The 20,090-nt window shown below is 45.7% G+C and overlaps 1 protein-coding gene across 10 annotated transcripts in view; it reads left to right on the forward strand.

Moving 5' to 3' along the window:
* MYO9A (myosin IXA) overlaps window positions 1–20,090 on the forward strand; it is a 172,894-nt gene that overhangs the window by 131,696 nt on the left and 21,108 nt on the right. For 9 of the 10 annotated variants that reach the window (XM_085588568.1, XM_085588569.1, XM_085588565.1 and 6 more), the window contains 11 exons: window positions 483–602; window positions 4,529–4,604; window positions 8,974–9,117; window positions 9,763–9,802; window positions 10,704–10,826; window positions 14,051–14,131; window positions 14,990–15,100; window positions 16,073–16,195; window positions 16,696–16,845; window positions 17,072–17,382; window positions 18,305–19,930. In XM_085588568.1, the coding sequence (XP_085444694.1) occupies window positions 483–602; window positions 4,529–4,604; window positions 8,974–9,117; window positions 9,763–9,802; window positions 10,704–10,826; window positions 14,051–14,131; window positions 14,990–15,100; window positions 16,073–16,195; window positions 16,696–16,845; window positions 17,072–17,382; window positions 18,305–19,930 (2,905 nt within the window). The remainder of the gene's footprint in view (window positions 1–482; window positions 603–4,528; window positions 4,605–8,973; window positions 9,118–9,762; window positions 9,803–10,703; window positions 10,827–14,050; window positions 14,132–14,989; window positions 15,101–16,072; window positions 16,196–16,695; window positions 16,846–17,071; window positions 17,383–18,304; window positions 19,931–20,090) is intronic. The other variant, XM_085588572.1, reaches the window with a different exon arrangement.

The following is a 20,090-nucleotide window of genomic DNA, read 5'->3' on the forward strand; positions in this document are numbered from 1 at the left end:
TCGGGGAATATGGAAATGGTGCTTAATGCAAATAATTTACATTTTTCCTTTTAATTGCCAGAATCTGAGCAAAATGTAGCACTGGGATGCATGATGCGAATTCCAGGTGGTTCTGTCACGGAGCATCTGCACAGGGATTTGCAGGCAACACTGGGTGGAGGCACAGAAAGGATTTTAAAAATAAGTTAATAAAAGGAAATATTTATCTAATAATCCTCTTTTTGCCCAAATAATCTTGGAGTGATTATTATTTATGCTCTGTCTAATGAGGTTTATAATTGGGACTGGGACGTGGTCCAGCCCACTGCTTCCATGCCACAGTGCCGTGTGGAGGAAACCACAGTTAAATTGTGTTGAGCACAAAAACCTGTGACCCTCGAGCTCCTTTGGGCTTGTTCCTTCCCCTCTCCTGACTTCTGCTTATAAAATCTTTCTCTTCTCTCCATTTTTTTTTTTTGTTTGTTTTTATTTTGCTTCCCAAGGGCATGATGATGCAGTGCCATGTGCGGTTTTGAAAAGTGTGGATAGTTTTAGCTTTCTCCACCACCCAGTTCATCAGAGGAGCTTAGAGATCCTGCAGAGGTGCAAGGAAGAGAAGTACAGTAAGGCTCCACCACCCGCCCTCCCCTCTGATACCACACTCACACGTCCAGAAATGGGAACCAGGTGCATTCCATGTAGAAAGGATAAAAACACAGTGCCTGAGGAGCCCTCCATGATCAAACCAGCTGCTTCAGAGCAGTTTTGAACCTATTGGGAAAGGATTAGGCAGAGCTGGAAGAGTCAAATTAAAAGCAAACCCATATCTCTTGAGATCTTGCAAAAATCGTTTTGTTGGCAATTTTCCCGTTTACTCACTGACATGAATAAAGAGAATTCCTGATACAAAGCTGGTACAGCTGGAATTCAACTTAATTTGGATTTCATTGGACTTCAGAAAATCCAGTGAAAACATTGTCTCCCAGGGCTTTTACTTAAAACAGAGGCATTGTCAATGTTATTTTATGGGATGATGCACTTGGTCTCCATTTCTTCATCTTCACTCCTCTGTCACGTAATAAACTCATCCTGCATGACAACATGGACACTCTTGCCTGCACTATTTTATTTTTATTTTTATTTCTATTTTATTTTTATATTTAAATAGATATTTGGTGCTCTGATGTTTAGATATATTATTTTCCTACCATTTCTCTTCATTCATGTTGCGTGTTAAAGTTGACAGAAATAGTGCTGCTCTGCTTGGGCAAAGCCTCAGCCCAACTTGCTTAAACTTCATGAAATTCAGGTGTAAGTGGAAACTATCATTTTTCTGTAGAGCTGAGCACAGTAAGTACAGTAGGTGCATGTTAAATCTTCATAAATATGGTTTTCCTGTTAGAACCCTCCTGTCAGTTGTCTGTGCTTCCTGCAGCATGTGGGGTTGAGGGAGCAGTGGTGATTTAGGTCTTAATTTTAGGCTTTCATTCTTAATTTAACTACATTATTTTCCTCTACAAGTTCCCAACATTGCTATAGGAAAATATGAAGGAGTGATACTAAATTTTACTTGACTTTAGATTTTATTAAGAGGTGTTGTGCCAAGTGACCATACTGATACTACTAAGAAACCATTGGAAAGGAAGATAGTTATCAGCAGAGTAATTTTACTTGCAATTAACGAATCAATTTAATTTTTAAGTTGAATCAGCAATATGGGAGATTTTGGGGGGTTTAGTTTGCAGTTCCTTAGGTGGTAAAGAGGAAATTCATACAACTCAAGAGATACTTAGAGCTTTAATTTAGTGGGAAGCAGGAAGTTGAGCTCATTGTTGAGCTCAAAACCTCACTAATATAGATAAGTCCACACAATCTGGGAACTCTTAGGATAAATCCAACGAGTGGGTCTAAGAAGAATATTGGCACAGTTTGTGAATTAGCATCTGACCAGGCAAACAAGTAATTCATGTTCTGCATTTAGAGGTCCTTTCCATCTTCCCAGGGGTGTGCTCCTGCTTCCCCAGGCTCCCAGCCTTGGCAAGCTGAAGTGGGCTTGGAGCGTGTGGAACATTCTGGTTCAGAATCCATCAGGTTTTGGGCCCTACAGGCGAGCCTGGCCCTGGGGACTCAGCTTTTCCCACAAATCAGATGAGGTTAGACATCCACATCAGCTTTGAGACAGGAACCAAGGTCAGCTCCTTGTCTTGAACTGTGAAATTAGTTCTGAACAAAGAGAGAAAACAAATTGGTTTCTTTCAAATTGGTCTATCGAGATTCCCTGTAGGTCCCTTGGTATTCAGTTTTCAGAACCAGCTGGTCACCCTTCCCTAACCCTATACCACCAGTTCCTCCAGAGCAAGGCACTGGGTTCAGACACCTCTGATTCAGGACTGGAGGTCTGCTGGTTGGCATTCATCCACAGGGAGTAGACAGGGCTTATCCAAAACTCTTCTCAACCAGGACAAAGACCTGTTAGGTAAATCAGTCCGTCTTTCCGAAACACTCCTGCTGAAGGAAAGGGAATATGCGTCAAAAATCAGGATAATTTTCTTCCTGAAGTGTAAACCACATCAGGCTGTGTCTGAGTCTGACAGAAGGGTAGGAAGACAAATTTTGCTCCAAAAATAAGGGTAGGCATTAATAAAATCTTGGAAATACCAGTGAAATCCCATTTTTCATGGACTCCTTTAGATAAGAAAAGCCTTCTGGGCCTTACCAGGGAAGTACCTAGGCATATTAAAATATATTAATTTTATCTATATTAAAAATAGATGCAGCTAGACATTAGGTGCTTTCTTAGTCTAAAACTAGCTATACAAAGTACTAATGCAACATTTTAAGCAGATTCCTGGTTATTCCGATTTTTCCCTATTTGCAATTCAGTTTCTGTGCTCTAAATCAGGAGTTTGGACACAGAAATGCCAGTCTCGAAGGAGGTACAAGAACACTCCTAGGACAAGAAATGTAACTCAAAACTGGCTTAAATGGCAAAAAGAGGGATTGAAAAGAGTTTTGAGCTTGGGAATTGTTAAGCACTCAGATGCATTCCAAAATGCATCTGCCTTGCTTTCCAAAAGCTGGAGATGCCAAACCTTCTCAGCAGGAGTGATTTGGTTGGTCCTGCCTTGGAGCACAAAGATACACGCAGGGCCAAAGGGACAGCACACCCTCAAATTTTACTTTGTTGACATTTCCAGAATATTTGGGCACCTTTAGATGCAAAAACTTGAGCAGGTGGACCAGCAGCCTTTTCTCCTGCCCAATTCAAGATGAACAGATTCTCGTGTTCAGCTTCAAGATGAGCTGTTACAGCACCTTAACAGGGCAAGTAGGGCGGTAAATGTCCTGTTAAAGGGATGTTTTTGGTAGGAATTCATCTTCTCCTCAGGAATTCCAGACTCAGAACAGCAGGACGAGCTCAGGTCTCAGTATATTTGCTTTGTGTTCATCTTTCAGAATAAAAAATTGTCAGGACACCTTTTAGCTCAGCAGCTGGGCTGCATGAAATAGTGGAATTATAAATATGGGGAGGAGGGGATATGCCATCGCTTCCTCCTGTCCTACTACAGACCATAGTTTAGACTTTTATCTTTTTAGATAGCTTTTTTTTTTTTCCCTTTTTTCCCCACTGTAGATGTCTCAGGGTGGAATAAAACACATTTTTCCCATGCTGAGGTGAGAGCTGTGATTTTTCCTGTCTCACAGCAGTGATTTTGAGACAGTTACAAAATTACTCAGCTGTTTTCATGTCAAACTGCACATTATCAGATCTTTATATTTTTGTGGTTTGGTGACTCGAAGTGTTTTGTTGTCTACAATAATTGTCTCCTGTCTTCCTAAGTGCTTTGGTTACAAAACATTTCCACTTCAGGGAAGATAACAGCTGCTACTGTAACCATGTATGGCAGCTTTATTGGCTGAATACAAAATAGATACTTTATTTAATATATTGTTTTATTAGATATATTTTATTACAAATAAATTTTTCCAGGTATCAAAGTATATAGGCTCAATAGGCAATCAAGCATTTAAAAAATAGTGAATAAAGCATTTACTATTTGCTGCACATGTCCATATATTTGGAGGGAGAGAGAGAAGTGTCTAAGGAATAAATGACTATTTTTCCAAGCATTCTAATTATGTCCAAGTGTTTTGCCCATGCAGCTGGGTTATCCCATGCGCAGTGGGAAGCTGGGGAATCTCTTAGACATGAGTGGCTGCTTGTCCCCATCATCTCCTTCCCTCACCCCATTTGCTAGCTGGGACAGCACGTCCCTAAAACATCCCATGTGTGTGTGGGAGAGGAATTAGAGGCTGGAGCAAACAGTGTTACTCACACGGGTGATGACTCTGGCAGGGAGGTGGGACTGGGGAGCGATGGCATCCCTGGCACCCGGCTGTGCCCGGCATGTGCCAGGACACGTCCACGCTGCTCCTCACCAGAGTCAGGCCTCAGCTATGGCTCTGCTAATTGTCTGTGGGGATGGCTCTGCTAATTGTCTCTTGGGTAGGAGCCAGTTGGAAACGTCTTCCTCATGTGCTGCTCCAGGTATCACTCGGAAGAGCCCGCGGACGCCGCTCTCAGACCTCCAGGGAGTCAACACCATCAACGAGAGGAGCCCACGGTAAGGCTCCTGCTTTTACCTTGGCATGGCCAGGGATATGGGAGGGGAGAGCACTGTCTTTACCTAAAAATGACTGTATTGACATTTTCCCCATCTTGCTTATCAATCTTACCTTCTCTTCCTTCTTTCTCTGCTGTGTGATCGAATCTAAACACCTTTCCTGACTAAACAGCAGGCAAGAAAAGCAATTTCTCTGTGTCAAAGGCAGCAGTTGGTGGTGGTGGGTGTATGAGGGTGTTTAAGAAGCTTTAAAAATTAATGAATGTGCCAATATCAAGGAAGTAGTCATTTAAGGAGGACAGGTTTGGGTGCAGAACTGCAATACAGCATGTGGTACCTCCAGGCACCCTGGAATGGCAAGTAATGGAATTTGAAATGGTACTTTGCCAAATGCTTGCTTGTTTTCAGGGAGGGATAAAAGTACATTTGCTTCAAATTTGATTGATTTTTACAGATTTTATGTACATTTTTATATCCTTCCTTGAAGTTTCTGACTACTTAAGCAGCTACTGAATGAAACTCAGGTCTACACTTGAGATATGGATCTGTGTCTCTTCTGCAAAGCCTTCTTCATCCCCATTCCAGAATTAACTTGCTTGTGAAGCCAAAGTCTTCATATCCAAGGCATGTCTGGGCACTGATCCTTTTCTCAGCTATTCTTGTGCTATCCCTCCACACATCCCAGGTGGTCTGATTTTCCCAATACCCCTCTAAAGGTGTGCAGTGCCTCTCTGCTTGCTTCTGAGCAGGTATGTGCTGGTGAAGGAAGTGATAGGAGCACCCTGAGCTCCTACAACCTCTGCTTGGAGCTGCAGATATCCAGGTGTGTCTTTATGGCTGCTCTGAGCTTAATGAGAAGCCCAGAACAAGTCAAGAGGAGTCCGAGTCTGTCTCCTGAAATGTGCCCATTAAATCTGTCCTTGCATCTCAGTGGCTTCCCTTCCACACAAAATTAAATACCCTTCAAGGATATTGTGAAGGCTTGTTTTTAATGGCTTTAATGCCAAATGGCCACAACAAAAATTAGATATACATGGTTCCTTTTTTTCTAGGGGAAGAAAAGTGGCTTCTTCTGCCTGGTTTTGCTCACCATGTGCTCTCTTGAGTGCCATCAAGAATAGAATGTCCTTCTGAATTCCTCCCCTTTAAGAGAGGCAGTGGCACCCTACTAAAGGAGAACTGAATGTTCTCACATCATTACAAGTCCATTTCAGTGGTTAGAGGGCATGGAATTTACCTAAAATGGTGGGATTGAATTCATAAATTTGTGCCACTTCTTAGATTTGAGCAGAAATCCAGGTGGTACAAGCAATGCCAGTCTTTCCTAGGAAGATGATGCAACCCTGGCTGTCCTCACCTCAGTCTTTGGCACCCTCCTTTCCTTTCTCATAATGCTGCAGCTGCTGGGGCTCTGGTGGGTTGGGTTGTGATGACAGGCAGTCCTTGGTAACGCTCAAAGCAGGGAAGGTTGGTGTCTCCAGAGGTGACATTCCCTGTTTCCAGCACCTCTGATTGTGCAAGTTTCCCTCAGGATAACGTAACATGAAACTTTGTCCCTTTGGAGATCTTCCCTTGGAGATAAGAGGATTCCTGCAGTTTCTTTATCCAACCTTTGGCACTGAGGAGCATCCCTGAACTGGGACGGAGCTTTTCTTGACTGCCCAACTCCAGCTTTGGAGGCACTTCAGTGTGGGAGCTGGGGCTGCCAATATTTTCGTATCCAAAAATATTATTATCTCAGCAAAGGGACATTGTAAAGGCAGAGAAACTCCTCCTGACCCAGGCAAGGAGGAGGATATGTTTATTTACTGTGGAGTTCAGTGTGTGGTCAGCTCTGGTTATGTGGCTTAGCCCATGCCAGCACAGCAGACAAGTCAGCCTAAAGAGCCAGAATTTAGGAACTGTGTTTTTCTTCCTCATCCTTAGCAGCTGTGTCCTACCAGCAGCCTCAATCTGAGTCTTTATTTACAGAAAAAAGTGCTTTTGGAGTAATCCTAACTCCTGTGTTCCTCCTCCTGTGATGTCTCAATAGCATGGTCTGTGATCTTCACTTCCCTTGGGCATCATCAGTAATGGATCCCCAAATGTCACCTTTGCCCCTTCCTTCTGGAAGCACAAATCAGTCTCATTAGATCTCCAAGGTCCAGCCTGTACTTTCAGAGCAGGCTGGTGATTTTGATCCCTTTCATTGTAGCTGCTTTTGATCTGGAGAGTCATATCACCCTTGCTGAATGTTGGTATTTCAGGTAAATGGCACTTGTTGAGCAAGAGGAGGTGAGCACAGGAGTCCAGGTAACACATCTGGAAGACAGATTGGCATTAGCTGCTTCCCAGCAGATCGACTGGCAAGCCATTTATGGCTCCAAATTAAACAGGAATTGCTTCAAAGCCATCTCATGATCATGTGGTTGCTGATAAGTCTGGTTGTGCATCCAACCTACAGGACAGCCTGAGGCCTGTTTCTAAAAGCAATTTTGAGGCATGACATCACTCAGGAAGTCACTGTGGAGGGTTTAGGGAGCCAAGTGCTCTCCTCTGATCTCAGAAAAAAGTGGACGGGTGGTTTGCACATGCTGGGTGGGAAACCAGGCTTCAGCAGAGCATTCCAAGTGCCTTCCCCAGCTGCTGAGAAATGAAGGCCAGGCCATGCTTAACCAAAACCACTTGGGCTGGTGGGGATCCTGCTGGTTTGTGCTCACTAGTGACACTTTTATGTGCAGGGGTGTCTGAGCAGGTGTTGGTCTGGAAGCAGCTGGCTGGGCTAGGTGAGGTGATTGACCCCGAAATACTAAAAGCCTGCATCTGTTCCATGTGAACATATCCATCCTAAATTGTCCATAACGAACAGTGCTATCATTTTATCTCTTGTGTTTTTTAAAACAACGTGCGAGTTTCTAGGATTTTCCAGAAAGGTTGACCAGGATTCATGGTGTTGTACATCCCAAAAGTGGCTGATGTTTTAGTGGTTCCCATCAACTGGTGATTTTTTTTTTCTCCACCTGCAAACAGGAGGATTTTGGTGGATGGTACCTGAGATGTAAAGAGAAGAAAGGTGAACAGGAGGGATCACTTGGATATTCAAGCTTCTTACTAACCATCTGTAAATAGAGTGCTTAAGAAAGCAGGTCCTTAGCCAGGGGTTTTGCCTTGCTGTGATTGACCCCTCCTTATAATAATGGTCCATGTCAAAATGCTGATTTAATAGGATCAGGAAGGAATTTGGGAAGTGCTTAGATGAGGCAGTCAGGTGACGTTGCTCTGAGGGTCTGGCTCCAGGCTTTGAGCTGGCTGAACATACAGCTTTACATCCTTTAATTTTTAATTTCCATGTGGCACTTGAGATTTGCCTTTCATCCAAATCAGGCAAAGGACTGCCTTGTTCTCAGGGCTCAGAAGTGGCCGGTGCCTGAGGCCATGTTTAAACCACCATGTCCTTCAGCGTCCTCATGACCTGGAGCCTGGAGTCTCCTCCTGTTCCTTTTCCTCCTGTCTGAGATAATTTGGTGGGGGGAGGGGGTGCATTGCAGCCCCCACACATCCTTCCTTAGATTGCTTTTGTTTTGTATGATGATTTCTGCAAGGCTGATAAAAAAAACTAGAATTTAAAACCCCCAACAAACCAGCAAAAACCCACCAAGCCAAAAGTATTTTGGTGGGATGCTGCCCATAAGAGGCTTCATGTCTCCCAGACACAACTGGAAATCTCCTTGCCTCTGGAAATTGCTTGTCCTGATGTGTAATTTGGTCAAGTATCAGTTTCCATCCCTCCAAGAGAGGATTTTGGTTCCTCTCTTGGTTGCCTTTAGCCCTTCTGAAGCCAGGTGAGTATGTCTGGAGACCATAGCAGTTATGCTCCATGGCAGAGGGGACAAAATTGAGTGACTGATTTATAATCACGTCCCAGAGAGTGTTTCTGGGTCAACCCATCCATCCAGCTGGGGCTGACATCCATCTTTGTGGCAAATAATGAGTTTATTGCAAATTAGATTTGCTTTTTCTTTTCCTAATGGAATGATTGTGTGAATTTGAGGAGACAGAGTCAGCACTAGATGTCATGGCCTCGTATCCTTCAGACCACCAAAGGTATCTAGAGGTATTTGCAGGGTCAAGGTTTCTGTCTGGGAGAGCTGGAAGCTGTTGCTCTCCTGCTGTTAATTTGTTCCTTTTGTGAATGTTTGATCTTTGAGAGGTGCTTTAGTAGATGATGGCTTCATGTTCTGTCTGGCACCAGGGACTCATCCCATGGGAGAGAAAGAACAATGGAAAGAAAAAACCGGCAGCTCCTTTTCTACCAATGGGTTATTTTATTACCTGTTTTTTTCATAGAACCGTGTTTTTTCTCTCTTCCTAACGGTGTCTGGTGTTGCAGGGATGCCTATGCAGTTGGCTGGAATGGCCGGATGGGGATGAGGCACAACAGGCTGGCCAGCCCTGGCACCTTCCTGGACAAAGATGGGATATTCGTCAACGCCACCAACAGCAAACTGCTGGAGAGGGCCCATGGCATCCTCATGTCAGTACCCAGGAGGGGATCTGGAGCATAATGAGCAGCAAGGGTACTTAGGGGAATGTAAATAGCCAGGATATAAAACTCTCAGGGTGCCAAGTAGACTTGGAGCTGGCTCCCAGTTGGGTCAAAGCAACCCCAGTACGTTTGACATGTCTGATTTGATTTGTCTCATTGATTCGGAATGACATACAAAGGGAAGAAAGAGAAGGAACAAACCTTCTGGTCACATCAATCTGGAGATAGAGCTGCATGTAATGTGACTGCATGACATGCAGTCACACTTTTAACATCATATCAAATTTTCTAAGTTATCTGGACAGGTGATGTTGATGATTCACATTGCAGCCTCCTCGAAGGTTCAGGGAGCATCTCAGGGTGTCTGGAATGAGCATGGGGTTTGGAAACAGGAGGCTGGTCAATCATTTTGTGACCTGGCTTCTTTGCTCTTCCCAAATTCCCAGCATGCCATTATTTCCATTCCCATTAATTGGATACATTCCTCTTAGTCTGCAGTATGCAGGGACAGCCCCATTTCAGTGCTGGCTACTGGCAGCAGCTGTGCAGGGGGATGTGGAGGGGCTGGTTTCATAAACTCCTCCATTCCACAATTGCACCGTGGATTAATTGTGCTGTTTATTATCTCCCCAGGCGAAATAAGAACTTCAAAGCTAAACCCAGTCTTCCAAAGGTGAGTGAGAAGCAGCATTTTCCCCCTTGTGGTTTGTGGGTTAAGGCTGTAGCACAGTCATGTGATGCTGCTGGATATGAAGAAGACCATTGAGTCTACACCAAGATTTCTGTCAACTCAGCTCTGTTCAGGGCTCTTCAATTAATATTAACCCAGAGGATTTCAGCCCTGATTTCTGGTGGGAGAAAGAGATATGAGCACTTACATCTTCCTTGGAGCTGCTCTCTTTTTTCCTCCTTCTGAGAAGGAGTATGTACATGCTGGTGGAATTTAATAACTAAATCTCTAAACTAAAATGAGCAAGTGATGCAGGAGAGCTGGTACCTCATAGACAACAACCTTGTTACTTTTCCTCCATCTTGGCTACATTTATTATATTTCAAGAGATGCCAGGACATCTCTTGTCCCTAGAAGAAGACTTTTTGTGGTCTTCACTGGTGCTGCATCCATGGTCAGGAGCAGAGCACCAGCAGAGGAGCAAACACTGTTTTTATTCCTCTCTATGTCCATCTTGCACCTGCAGAGTCAATGATGCAATTAATTAGCAAATTGCTCATTAACAGTGAGGAGAATCACAGAATCATGGGATGGATTGTGTTGGAAAGGACCTTAAAGGTCATCTGGTTCTACCCCCTACAATGGGCCAGGGTCACCTTCCACTAGACCAGGGTGATCCAAGCCCCATCCAACCTGGCCTGGGACACTTCCAGGGATGGGGCAGCCACAGCTGCTCTGGGCACCCTGTGCCAGGGCCTCCCCACCCTCACGGGGAAGCCATCCCATAGTTGATCCCTGTTGAGATTACATCACCTAAGGAAGCCCTGTGAGGGTAAAGGAGGGATATAGCAGACAGTGTGATGGTAATATCTGGATTTTCTGTGGATTCTCTCTTTTTCTGCAGCACTTGCTGGATGTGAAGTCCCTCAAGCACCTCACGAACCTGACATTGCATGACCGCATCACCAAATCTCTCCTCCACCTCCATAAGAAGAAAAAACCCCCCAGCATCAGTGCCCAGTTCCAGGTGAGCCCTTTCCTTTGATGGAGAGAGGGGAATCACCTGCTCCAGGCAGAGTCCTGCCCCATCCCCTGCAGCATTTAGGCCATGAATCCCACTGAGGGCTTGAGGGAACTGGGAGACCTGGCAGGCATTTAAAGTGTGCAAATAGAGAGAAAAAAGAGTGTGGAGGAGTATCATGGGGGATGATGTGGTGGAACAAGGTGGGACATGAGGATGAGCTGCAGGGGGAGATGTTGGTGCATCCCTGTCCTCTGGTAAATCACATTGTGGTGCTTTCTCCCCCAAACCCAGAAACCACCAAATCCCCAAATCGCATTTTTTGCAGTCTTTTTACTCTCATCCAGCATAATCTGTTCTGAGACAGAATGGGAATTTAATAGGGGCAGAAAAGTCAGAATCCTGCTGCATTATCTCCAGGCGAGCAGGGGAATTCAGAGGAGGGATTGATCCTGTGTTGTCAGTGGGGTGTGCCAGTCAGCAATCCCTAGGGTTGGATCAGGGAAAATAATCCTCCAAGGACTTGGCAGTGCTGGGCTCACAGTTGGACTCAATGATCTTAAAGGTCTTTTCCAACCTGAGTGTGATTGTTCTGTATGTGCATCACGGCTTGGAAACTGCTACAAGACATGTGCATGAGCAGGTGGTAATAATAGAAAGCAGCTTTTCAATTAAAATCTGGGTTCTAAGCATGTCTGGGTTGGTTTTGACTTGTAATTTTGACTGCTTTGGGTTTTTTTTTTTGAGATGTGCTTTATATTTAGAAAGTCTCTGTGTGTAGGTGTGGGTAAGATTAAATAATTAAAAATGCATGCATACACACATGTGTATATATAATTTGCAGAATGCACATCTGTAAATTTATATATTTAACCTTGTCTAATCTAATGGTATTCTGGTCAAAATTCACTCCCACAGAGTTTAATTCATACCCGTGGAGGGGTTGAAACATGGATGTCTTGGAGTGAAAGGCCTTCCCAAAACCTCTTTATGCTCCCAACAAAACTATGAGAAGCCCTGGGGGGCAAAATTTATATATTTTTGTATATTTTCACAGCACATTTAAATCAAAGATCCCTCATTTCAGTGAGCACTTGTTAAAGAGAATAGTTTTGAGGGATAAAGCAGCAGCATTGCTTTTTTAATCAAGAGCAAACTAATAAAATTGCAGTGCATGGAATTGGGTCACAGGCAGGAAACACAAATGTTTCCTGACGTGTTTTTTTTTTTGCAGAGAAACGCTGCTTTGTGGCTAATGCCTCAACACTGGCCTTGCAGCTGCTCCATCTCCTGTGGATTTCCACTATCCCTGTACTTAGGGTAATCTGTAGGGGAAATAGCTGCCTCAGAGCATGCTCCAGGAGCAGGCATGGCTTTCACTCTGGAAAACTAAACCGCCCGTATCTAAAACTGTCGAGCTTCCCTTTAACCCACATGCAAGTGGTGCCCTGGAGACAGGGATGGAAGGGTTCCTGAGAGGCTGAGTACAGTGCAGGTGAAGGAGTGGGTGGCTGGAAAGTTTTGCTGGCAGAGGGACAAAGGAGATGGGTACGGGGTTAATCCAGCGACCTCACATGTCCTTTGTGGATTCCTGACCACCAGATGGCAGAGGGTGCCTGGACCATCTGCCTCACACAGGATGGCCCCGAGGGAATGGAATTGACCCCTCCTATGGATCCTGCACATCCCATTCCCACCATTCCCAGCACTGGGAGCACTCTGCTTGCTGGACTTCCAACAAAGCAGTTGTGTCCCTTGTGCACCCTTTCCCTCCCACTAGCCTGTGTGGGCACAGGGGGATGCTGCAGCATCACTGCTGATTGAAGGCTCCCAATAGGCTTCTTTTGTGTAAAAATGAGTAATTTCAGAATTTTATGAAAACCAGGAGCATGCCAGCAGAGGTCTGCCACGTCATGGCGTTCCTGCTGCTCCCTGGGACAGGAGCAGGGATATTTGCATGAAGTTAATGTACATAACACAGCTGCATCACATGTGCGTGGGATCCATCCCTTGCTCCTTCCAAAATCCTGGATGTGAATGAACATCCAGGATTTTCATGTTTTTCTAAACATGAAAGGCTTCCCATAAAGATGTCTTTGAAATGATCAGAAGGAAAAAAAGGCCTGTGAGCCGATCTGTGGGCAAAAAACGTCTTTGTAATACCACACCAGTTTATTAAGTCCTGTATTCCAAAATTTATAGCTCTGCTTATAGTAAATGTGACAGAATATCCTTTACATGGCTGAGTTTTAAGAGCTGAATTAAAACCAGCAGTAATCAACTCTCTAGCACTTTACCAATGCCATGTTTGTAGTGTGCTCAGCAATTAGAGATACCCAGAGTATTTATAGGACAAAGCAAAAAAATGTGGCTGAGGAGCCTGGCCAGCAGTGATGGACTCAGCACACTCTGGTTTTCAGCCTGGTTTTATTCCAAGAGCTTGTGATTCATCCCAAAAAGTCAAAGGTTTGCAAGGTGAAGGGATAGCTCAGCATGACATCCCACTGGATCAGCTGGCTGTAGAGTGATGCCAGTGTAAATTCACTTTTGTGGGAGAGACTTTTAATGGGGATGAATAAATAAGGGGAAATAGAGAAATGGAACCAAGAAATCCCTCAGTTCTCAGTGATCCTTCAGTCAGGAACATGCCAACATTGAAACTCTTCTCTAGAAACAAACTCTGAAGTGTTCAGGGTCTCAGGCTTCAAAAATATTTGTGAATTCCCAATTTTCCCTTGGCAAAACTTTCATTAAGAACAACTCATTTTTAGGCCAGCAGTAAAGTTTTCACAATTAAAAATCAGGAGTCAATCCTGCCTGGAGTCACTCTTGATAAAGGAAAATTTGATTTGTATTTAAAAAACACTGTAGGAGCGTAACAAACAAAACAACAGTGGTTGTTTGGTGCCAGGTGTAAATTCTTGTCCTGGAGTTCCCATTCATGGCTGGAAAAGGCTTGTGCTGGGGAGTGGATGTGAATCTGGGTTCCAGGGGAGCCAAAGATCTGAAAATCCAGCCCAGCATTATATTTTTCTTTAGTTTCTTCATTGGAGGCAAAGACAAAATCAGCCAAATTGCTTGTGCTAAAACACTCATTTGGGAAAACAATTTCCCATGTTTCTCATTTACTCAAAATTAATTCCAATTTATGTTGGTTTATAATTTAAACATTTGGATTTTCATTATCCACTGTGGTCTCCTCTCCCTTCCCTGGCTCTCCTCTATTGCAGGCATCCCTCAACAAACTGATGGAGACCCTTGGCCAAGCAGAGCCGTATTTTGTCAAGTGCATCCGATCCAACGCCGAGAAGGTAAATGCCATCCTGTGAAAGCTAAATCCTGCTAGAAATCATCTTGGGAATCTTTTTTCCCTTTTTACAGGGAGTTAGATAGGAAACAAAGCCTCAAATTGAGCTGAATTTAGAAGATTTGGGCAAGGGGAAGCATGGATTTATCACTTGGGTGTCACTCTCGATAAACTGCACTGGCTTATCTTATATTTGTAGAAACACATGTATGCAAATATAGTATTTTAATTTATATGAAAAATATATTTGCTTTAATAAATGAATTTGACTCCTTTGAAGCTTCTGACCAACCATAACAGAGATTTATAGAACCATGAATTTATTTGTGCTGGGTCTGAACCCTGACGCTTCCATAAGATAAAGTAAGTGAAAGCAGATACTTTTAGAATAAATTCCATTGATCACACTGACTCATATTTCTTGAATTTGACTTTATGTAATTGTGTCATGGACCGAGGACCCTCTGTTCAAAATGTAGGGATGCTTTGTAGATTAATCCTTCGAAGTTTTATCCAGGCATTTAAAGCTGAAGCTTTTTGCATTGGAGATTTAGTTGCTCAAAATTTCACCCGTTAACCATACCCTTGGGAGGTCTTATTCAATTCAAACTCAAAAAATCTTTTTTTATGGCTTTATTTTTCTAGTTAGCTGTTTGAAAGTCTCAGAAGCAAACAGGATTCAGTCCCAGTGGGATTAGTTCGGTTCCTGGGGACCCACATTCCCTCCTTCCTGCAGCATCGCTGACAATGTGTGTGTCGTGCACATGTGCTACATCTGCTGAACCCTTCACCCATCCATGCACTTAAAAGCTTCAGTGAAAGGAAATATTTGCTCATCCTTGGTCTGGTTTTCCCCTTGCAGCTGCCCCTGCGGTTCAACGACAGCCTGGTGCTCCGGCAGCTGCGCTACACGGGGATGCTGGAGACCGTGCGCATCCGCCAGTCAGGATACAGCTGCAAATACTCCTTCCAGGTTGAGTACAAAGGGCTTTGTCTTCCATCACCTTCAGCATCATTAGCAGAGTTGTCTGAGTGTTGCTGCTTCATTGTTTTATCAGGGTAATTAATTTCTAGCTCTGGGAAGGCAGTGGATGTAACAGGTTGTTCTCTGCCTATGAGCCAATCTAGACCTCAGGGTGGGCTGCTAGCACCCTGCACCATGATTTTTGAACAAAACCTGTATTTTTTTGCAACATGGATCCCTTTTGCTTAAAACTGATTTGCACGTTCTCTTCTGCATCTGGAATTACTGGGAGCAGTGTTTGCCCTGTCATGTTGACTGTGTCCCATCAGGAGGATGATACGCATCCTCTGAACTGCTGAAGTTAGCCAGCTTTTCCTGTTTTCTTCTTTTCCATATGTTTGCCAGGTTTTGTGTACATGTCGGTCCTTTCATGCTTTGCTGGTGCTGATTGGTTTCCTGCTTGTGGCTGCTTTGGGGCAGACATTGTGTGTCTGCACAGCAGCTGTTTAGAAAAAGAAAAATGCTCAGCATTTTTTTGCCATGAGCAGGGAGCCCAGCCTTGCTTGGGAGGATCTATCCTCTCGTACCTCCTTCACTCTTTGAATCCTCCCAGCATTAATGGCTGGAGCATCTTAAGGATGTTTTGCAGATGTTGATATCTGCCTTCCGTAGTGGCCCTTGCTGGGGATTTGGAGCATTTTTTTGCTCATGATGACCCTGTGGCTCCTGCAGAACCTCTCCTCCCACACTGAAAAATGTTTTAACCTTGTTGGGTCCCTGCTTTGATGTCTTTCCCATCAAGCCACAAAAGTTGGATGAATCTTGGTGTTTCTCAGTGCATAATATGTTATCTGTCCTTCTGCTCACTCCAGAGGTCCCATTTCATGTGGCCGGTGGAGCAAATCTGTTATTTATGGGAGAAAGAAGCAGCAGGACATAACTAACCAAATCTTGCTGTTGCTTTTTTCTTTTCCTTCTCAGGATTTTGTGAACCATTTCCATGTTCTTTTGCCACAAGGGATCAGCCCATCTAAGCACAATATCCATGATTTCTTCCGGAAGATAAAACTCGATCCAGACAATTACCAAGTTGGAAGAACAATGGTAAATGTTCATCCTTAGCTCAGGCTTTAAGACACAGATATAATATTTACCTGCATTTCTGTCTGATAAATTAATATCTACATATGGTTTTAATTTATAAAACTATTTTTCTTCTGTTTACCAAAAGTCAGTGATTTAAATGAAACTTTTAATATTATTAACATAAAAGAGTAAGGAATTATATTGTTTTGTTATTGATTGCAATGAAGCAGTCTCAAAAAATTCATGTCCTCCAAAATCTCTGTGTGTGTGTGTGTAGACTTATCTTGATACAATGGTCTTCATTTTGCCTCCCCCTGATGAGGAAGCTCTCTAATTCAGAGCTTAGACAGTCACAGATTGTTGTGAAACTGCTGAAACCTGTCAGAGGTGCCTTCACAAAAATCAGCTCCTCGACTTTACTGGGAGCATCCAGGACGCAGAAACCAGGAGGATTAAATCATTTGACCGGTGGTCTGGGAAGCTTTCCATGCTTGTGATTTTTGGGTTATTTTGGCCAGGTATTCATGAAGGAACGGGAGCGGCAGCTTCTGCAGGACCTGCTGCACCAGGAGGTGCTGCAGAGGATCACACTGCTGCAGCGCTGGTTCCGCAGCCTGCTCTGCAGGAGGCAGTTCCTGAGCCTGCGGCACGCGGCCGTCAGCATACAGGTGGGTGCTGGTGCTGGGTTCCAGTGCAAATTACCATCCCCAAATCCTACAGACGGAGCCTGTGGGTAAAATCAGCTCTCCTGTCCAAGGAAGGAGCTTGCAATCAGGATTGACTCCTGCCATAATAAATTGGGAATGGTGGGGAGCTGGAGAGGTTGCACGAAGGCAGGTGCTGCCCTGTCTTCACACAACACCTGTTACAAGGAATCCCCTGCTGTGTTTGCAGAGATTTTGGCGAAGCTACCGAAGCCAAAAAAAAGGCAAACCATCCCCAGACCCTCTAGTTCTCAACAAAGCCGCTGTCATCCTTCAGAGCCACTGGCGAGGCTTCGTGGAGCGGCGGAGGTTCCTGCAGATGCAGTTTGCAGCCCATCTCATCCAGAGCTGCTGGCGGGAGCACGCCAGGCGCCGGCACGCCGCAGCCACCAGCATCCAGGCAGCCTGGCGGGGACACCGCAGCCGGCAGGCGTACGCAGCCCGCAGGAGCAGGGCCGTGTGCCTGCAGGCGGCGTGCCGGGGCTATTTGGCACGGCAAAGGTAACGCCCTTGGCCTCGGGTAAAGAGGAACATGTGTTTTGGTGATGCTCACGGCGGGGAGGAAGGTGGTTGGTGTGAATCAGGGCACTACAGTGACTGACACAGGGCAGTGTCCCCTCCATGACCCTCTCCTGACCTGCCCTGGTCCTTTGTTTGCCCACGCTTTCTAACAATTTAGCTGCACGTCCTGCTCTTGGAATAAGCAGAGCCTATTTCAGGTTGGAGCACGTAGGCAGTGCAAAGCCAAGGCCGTAAATACTCGCAAGGGTTTTTTTTTCCCTCTTGGCAGCAGTACCAGTTTAAGTAGCCTATTTTTAACTCAGATTGCCTCACCAATCTGGTTGCTGCACTGGCTCACAAGGACGAGGGATACCGGAGCCAGCCACTGTGGAGGGCACAGGCTTTCCAGCCATGCCTTGGCTCGCTGGCCGGGAGGCAGGTCACAATTCACTCTCCAGAGGTGCTGCCTGCAAGGTGTGGAGCACCTTAACATCGCTTGGAGCATTTGGGAGCTGCAGAAAGCTCTTGGTGCCGGGCACAAGTCCCTGCTAAGTTGTTCCAGATGCAGTCCAGGAGGATGGCGAAGATGGAGAAGCCAGGGGGGTATGATGGGTTAAGCTTTTCTGGCTCTGACAGCTTATGAAGGAGCTAGACCAGGGATGGAGGCTGGACCTGCTGCTGTCAGCACGAGGGGAGCTTTCAGGTGCGTTGGGGCAGCCCTTTGGTAGCAGAGATGGCAGAGGAGGAGAAGGTTTAAAACCGAATGTGCCTTGCCTTTTCTTGCCCCAGATGTGCAAGGAGGGTTCTTGAGATGGTGGTGGTGGTGATGGTGGTGGTGGTGATAAGACACCACTAGTGCAGTGCCTGGAAGGGTCCTGAGTGGATGCAGGGCTGAATATCCTGGTTTTCTGCTTTCTTCCAGGTTTAGAGCTTTGAAAGAGCACCAGTTAAAAGAGATGCAGCTGGAGAATGGCCTGGCAGGGAGAGAAGAGGATGGACTGGAAGCAGATGGTTTGGAAATTAAGGGCTCTGACCCATCTAAGTGGGAGGACAGCTCATTTGAAGAGCGAGTGAGAGCTGTGGAACAACATAGATCACTGATGGAGAATAACCGGGTGAATCACATGGACCCACTGGATACTTCCGTGTACAAAAGGCATGAGAGAGCCAGCAGCCACAGCGGGATGGACACCGAGGAGGAGATCATCGTGAGAGAGAGGCCCAAGTCACTGGAGGATCTCAACCAGAAAAAAGTGGTTCGTGCAAAGAGGGAAAGCCGGAGGATGCGGGAACTGGAGCAGGCGAAATTCAGCTTGGAGCTGCTCAAGGTCCGCTCCACGGGTGGGCTGTCACCTTCGGAAGAGCAGCGCTGGCCCACCGAGCTGGTGTCCGAGGCACTGCATTCCCCTCAGGGAACCCCGGAGAGCGAGGGCTCTCAAGGGAGCTTCGAGTTGTTAAGCAATGAAGATACCTCAAGTAGCAAACTTATTTCTTTAGTCTTAGAGGAGCATGATACGCAGTCATTTTCCATGGACTCCCTGCCCAGCAGTCCCCAGGCTCAGCTGCAGGAGGAGCCTTTCTGTGCAGCGGATGTGAACAAAGACTTGCCCAGCTGCAGACAGACCCCAGCAGACGTGGTGCTGCCTGATAACCTCACCAGGAAGGAGTGTGGGGTCAGTGACCCCCAGAATGTTATAAAGACTCACCCAAGAGAAACACTCCTTTCTAGCAATCTCCCCACTTTCTACATTCCACCACAAGACAATGTGAAGGTGAAGATGGTGGAGAATAACCTAAGGAATAAAGCAGTGGAAAGAGAGGAAAGGACAGTTATTTTCTCTGAGGTCAGGAAGGACTCTGATCCAGATCAGGGTAAAGCCTTGGGAGAAGAGGAGGAAAAGGATAAACCCTCTACCAAGAGAGAGGAACGTGGGACAGTGACAGCAGCACGGGCCCTTTCTCCAGGTTCTGTCATTAAGAGACTGGAAAAACTCAATGTGGAGAAGGAGGAACGGCAAAAGCAGCTTCAGCTGCAAAATGAGAGGGAGATGATGGAGCAGATTCGCCAGCAGAAGGAAATTCTGGAGAAACAACGCAAAGCCTTCGAGCAGCAAGGGAGGGCAGAGGCTTTGCAGAGGACAGAGCAGGGCGGAGTGAAGGACCCTTCCCTCAAACCAGCCAAAAAAACAGACAGCCGGCCTCAGTCAGTCTTCATCCTGCATCCCCAGAGCAGAGGGGAGCATAGCCCCACCCCAGGCATGGCTCCAACCTCAGCAGTGGACATCAAGGGTCTCACTGTTGGGACCAGGGAAAGCTCTCCAGCCCACAGTGCCCCCAAAGACCGACCTGTCAGCATGTTCGTGGAGCGAAGAGAAGGTCTGGAACCCCGCTGCCATTCCAAACCAGCTCTGGACCCCAAGGACCACCCAGGCAGCCATTTCTCAAGGACAGAGCGCCTCCGGCAACCTCGGATGCCCAACCAGGCCACTGAGGAGACGAGGGCAAGCTCCATGTTCTTCACACCAAAAGACAATCCCTTTGGCCTCCAGTGAGTAAAGAGATGGTGGGCTTTCCCCTATGCTTCCTCCATAGGCTTTCTCCACAGGATGTCTCCATAGGCTTTCTCCATGGGCTCTCTCTTTGCCTAGAGAGTTTCTGGAGTCTAGTCTAGTCTTTTTTGGCTACTCTCGGTTTCTGGAGTCTGCACA

The sequence above is a fragment of the Lonchura striata genome, chromosome 10 (assembly GCF_050655825.1).
Source record: "Lonchura striata isolate lonStrDom1 chromosome 10, ASM5065582v1, whole genome shotgun sequence".
NCBI classification, from domain to species: domain Eukaryota; kingdom Metazoa; phylum Chordata; class Aves; order Passeriformes; family Estrildidae; genus Lonchura; species Lonchura striata.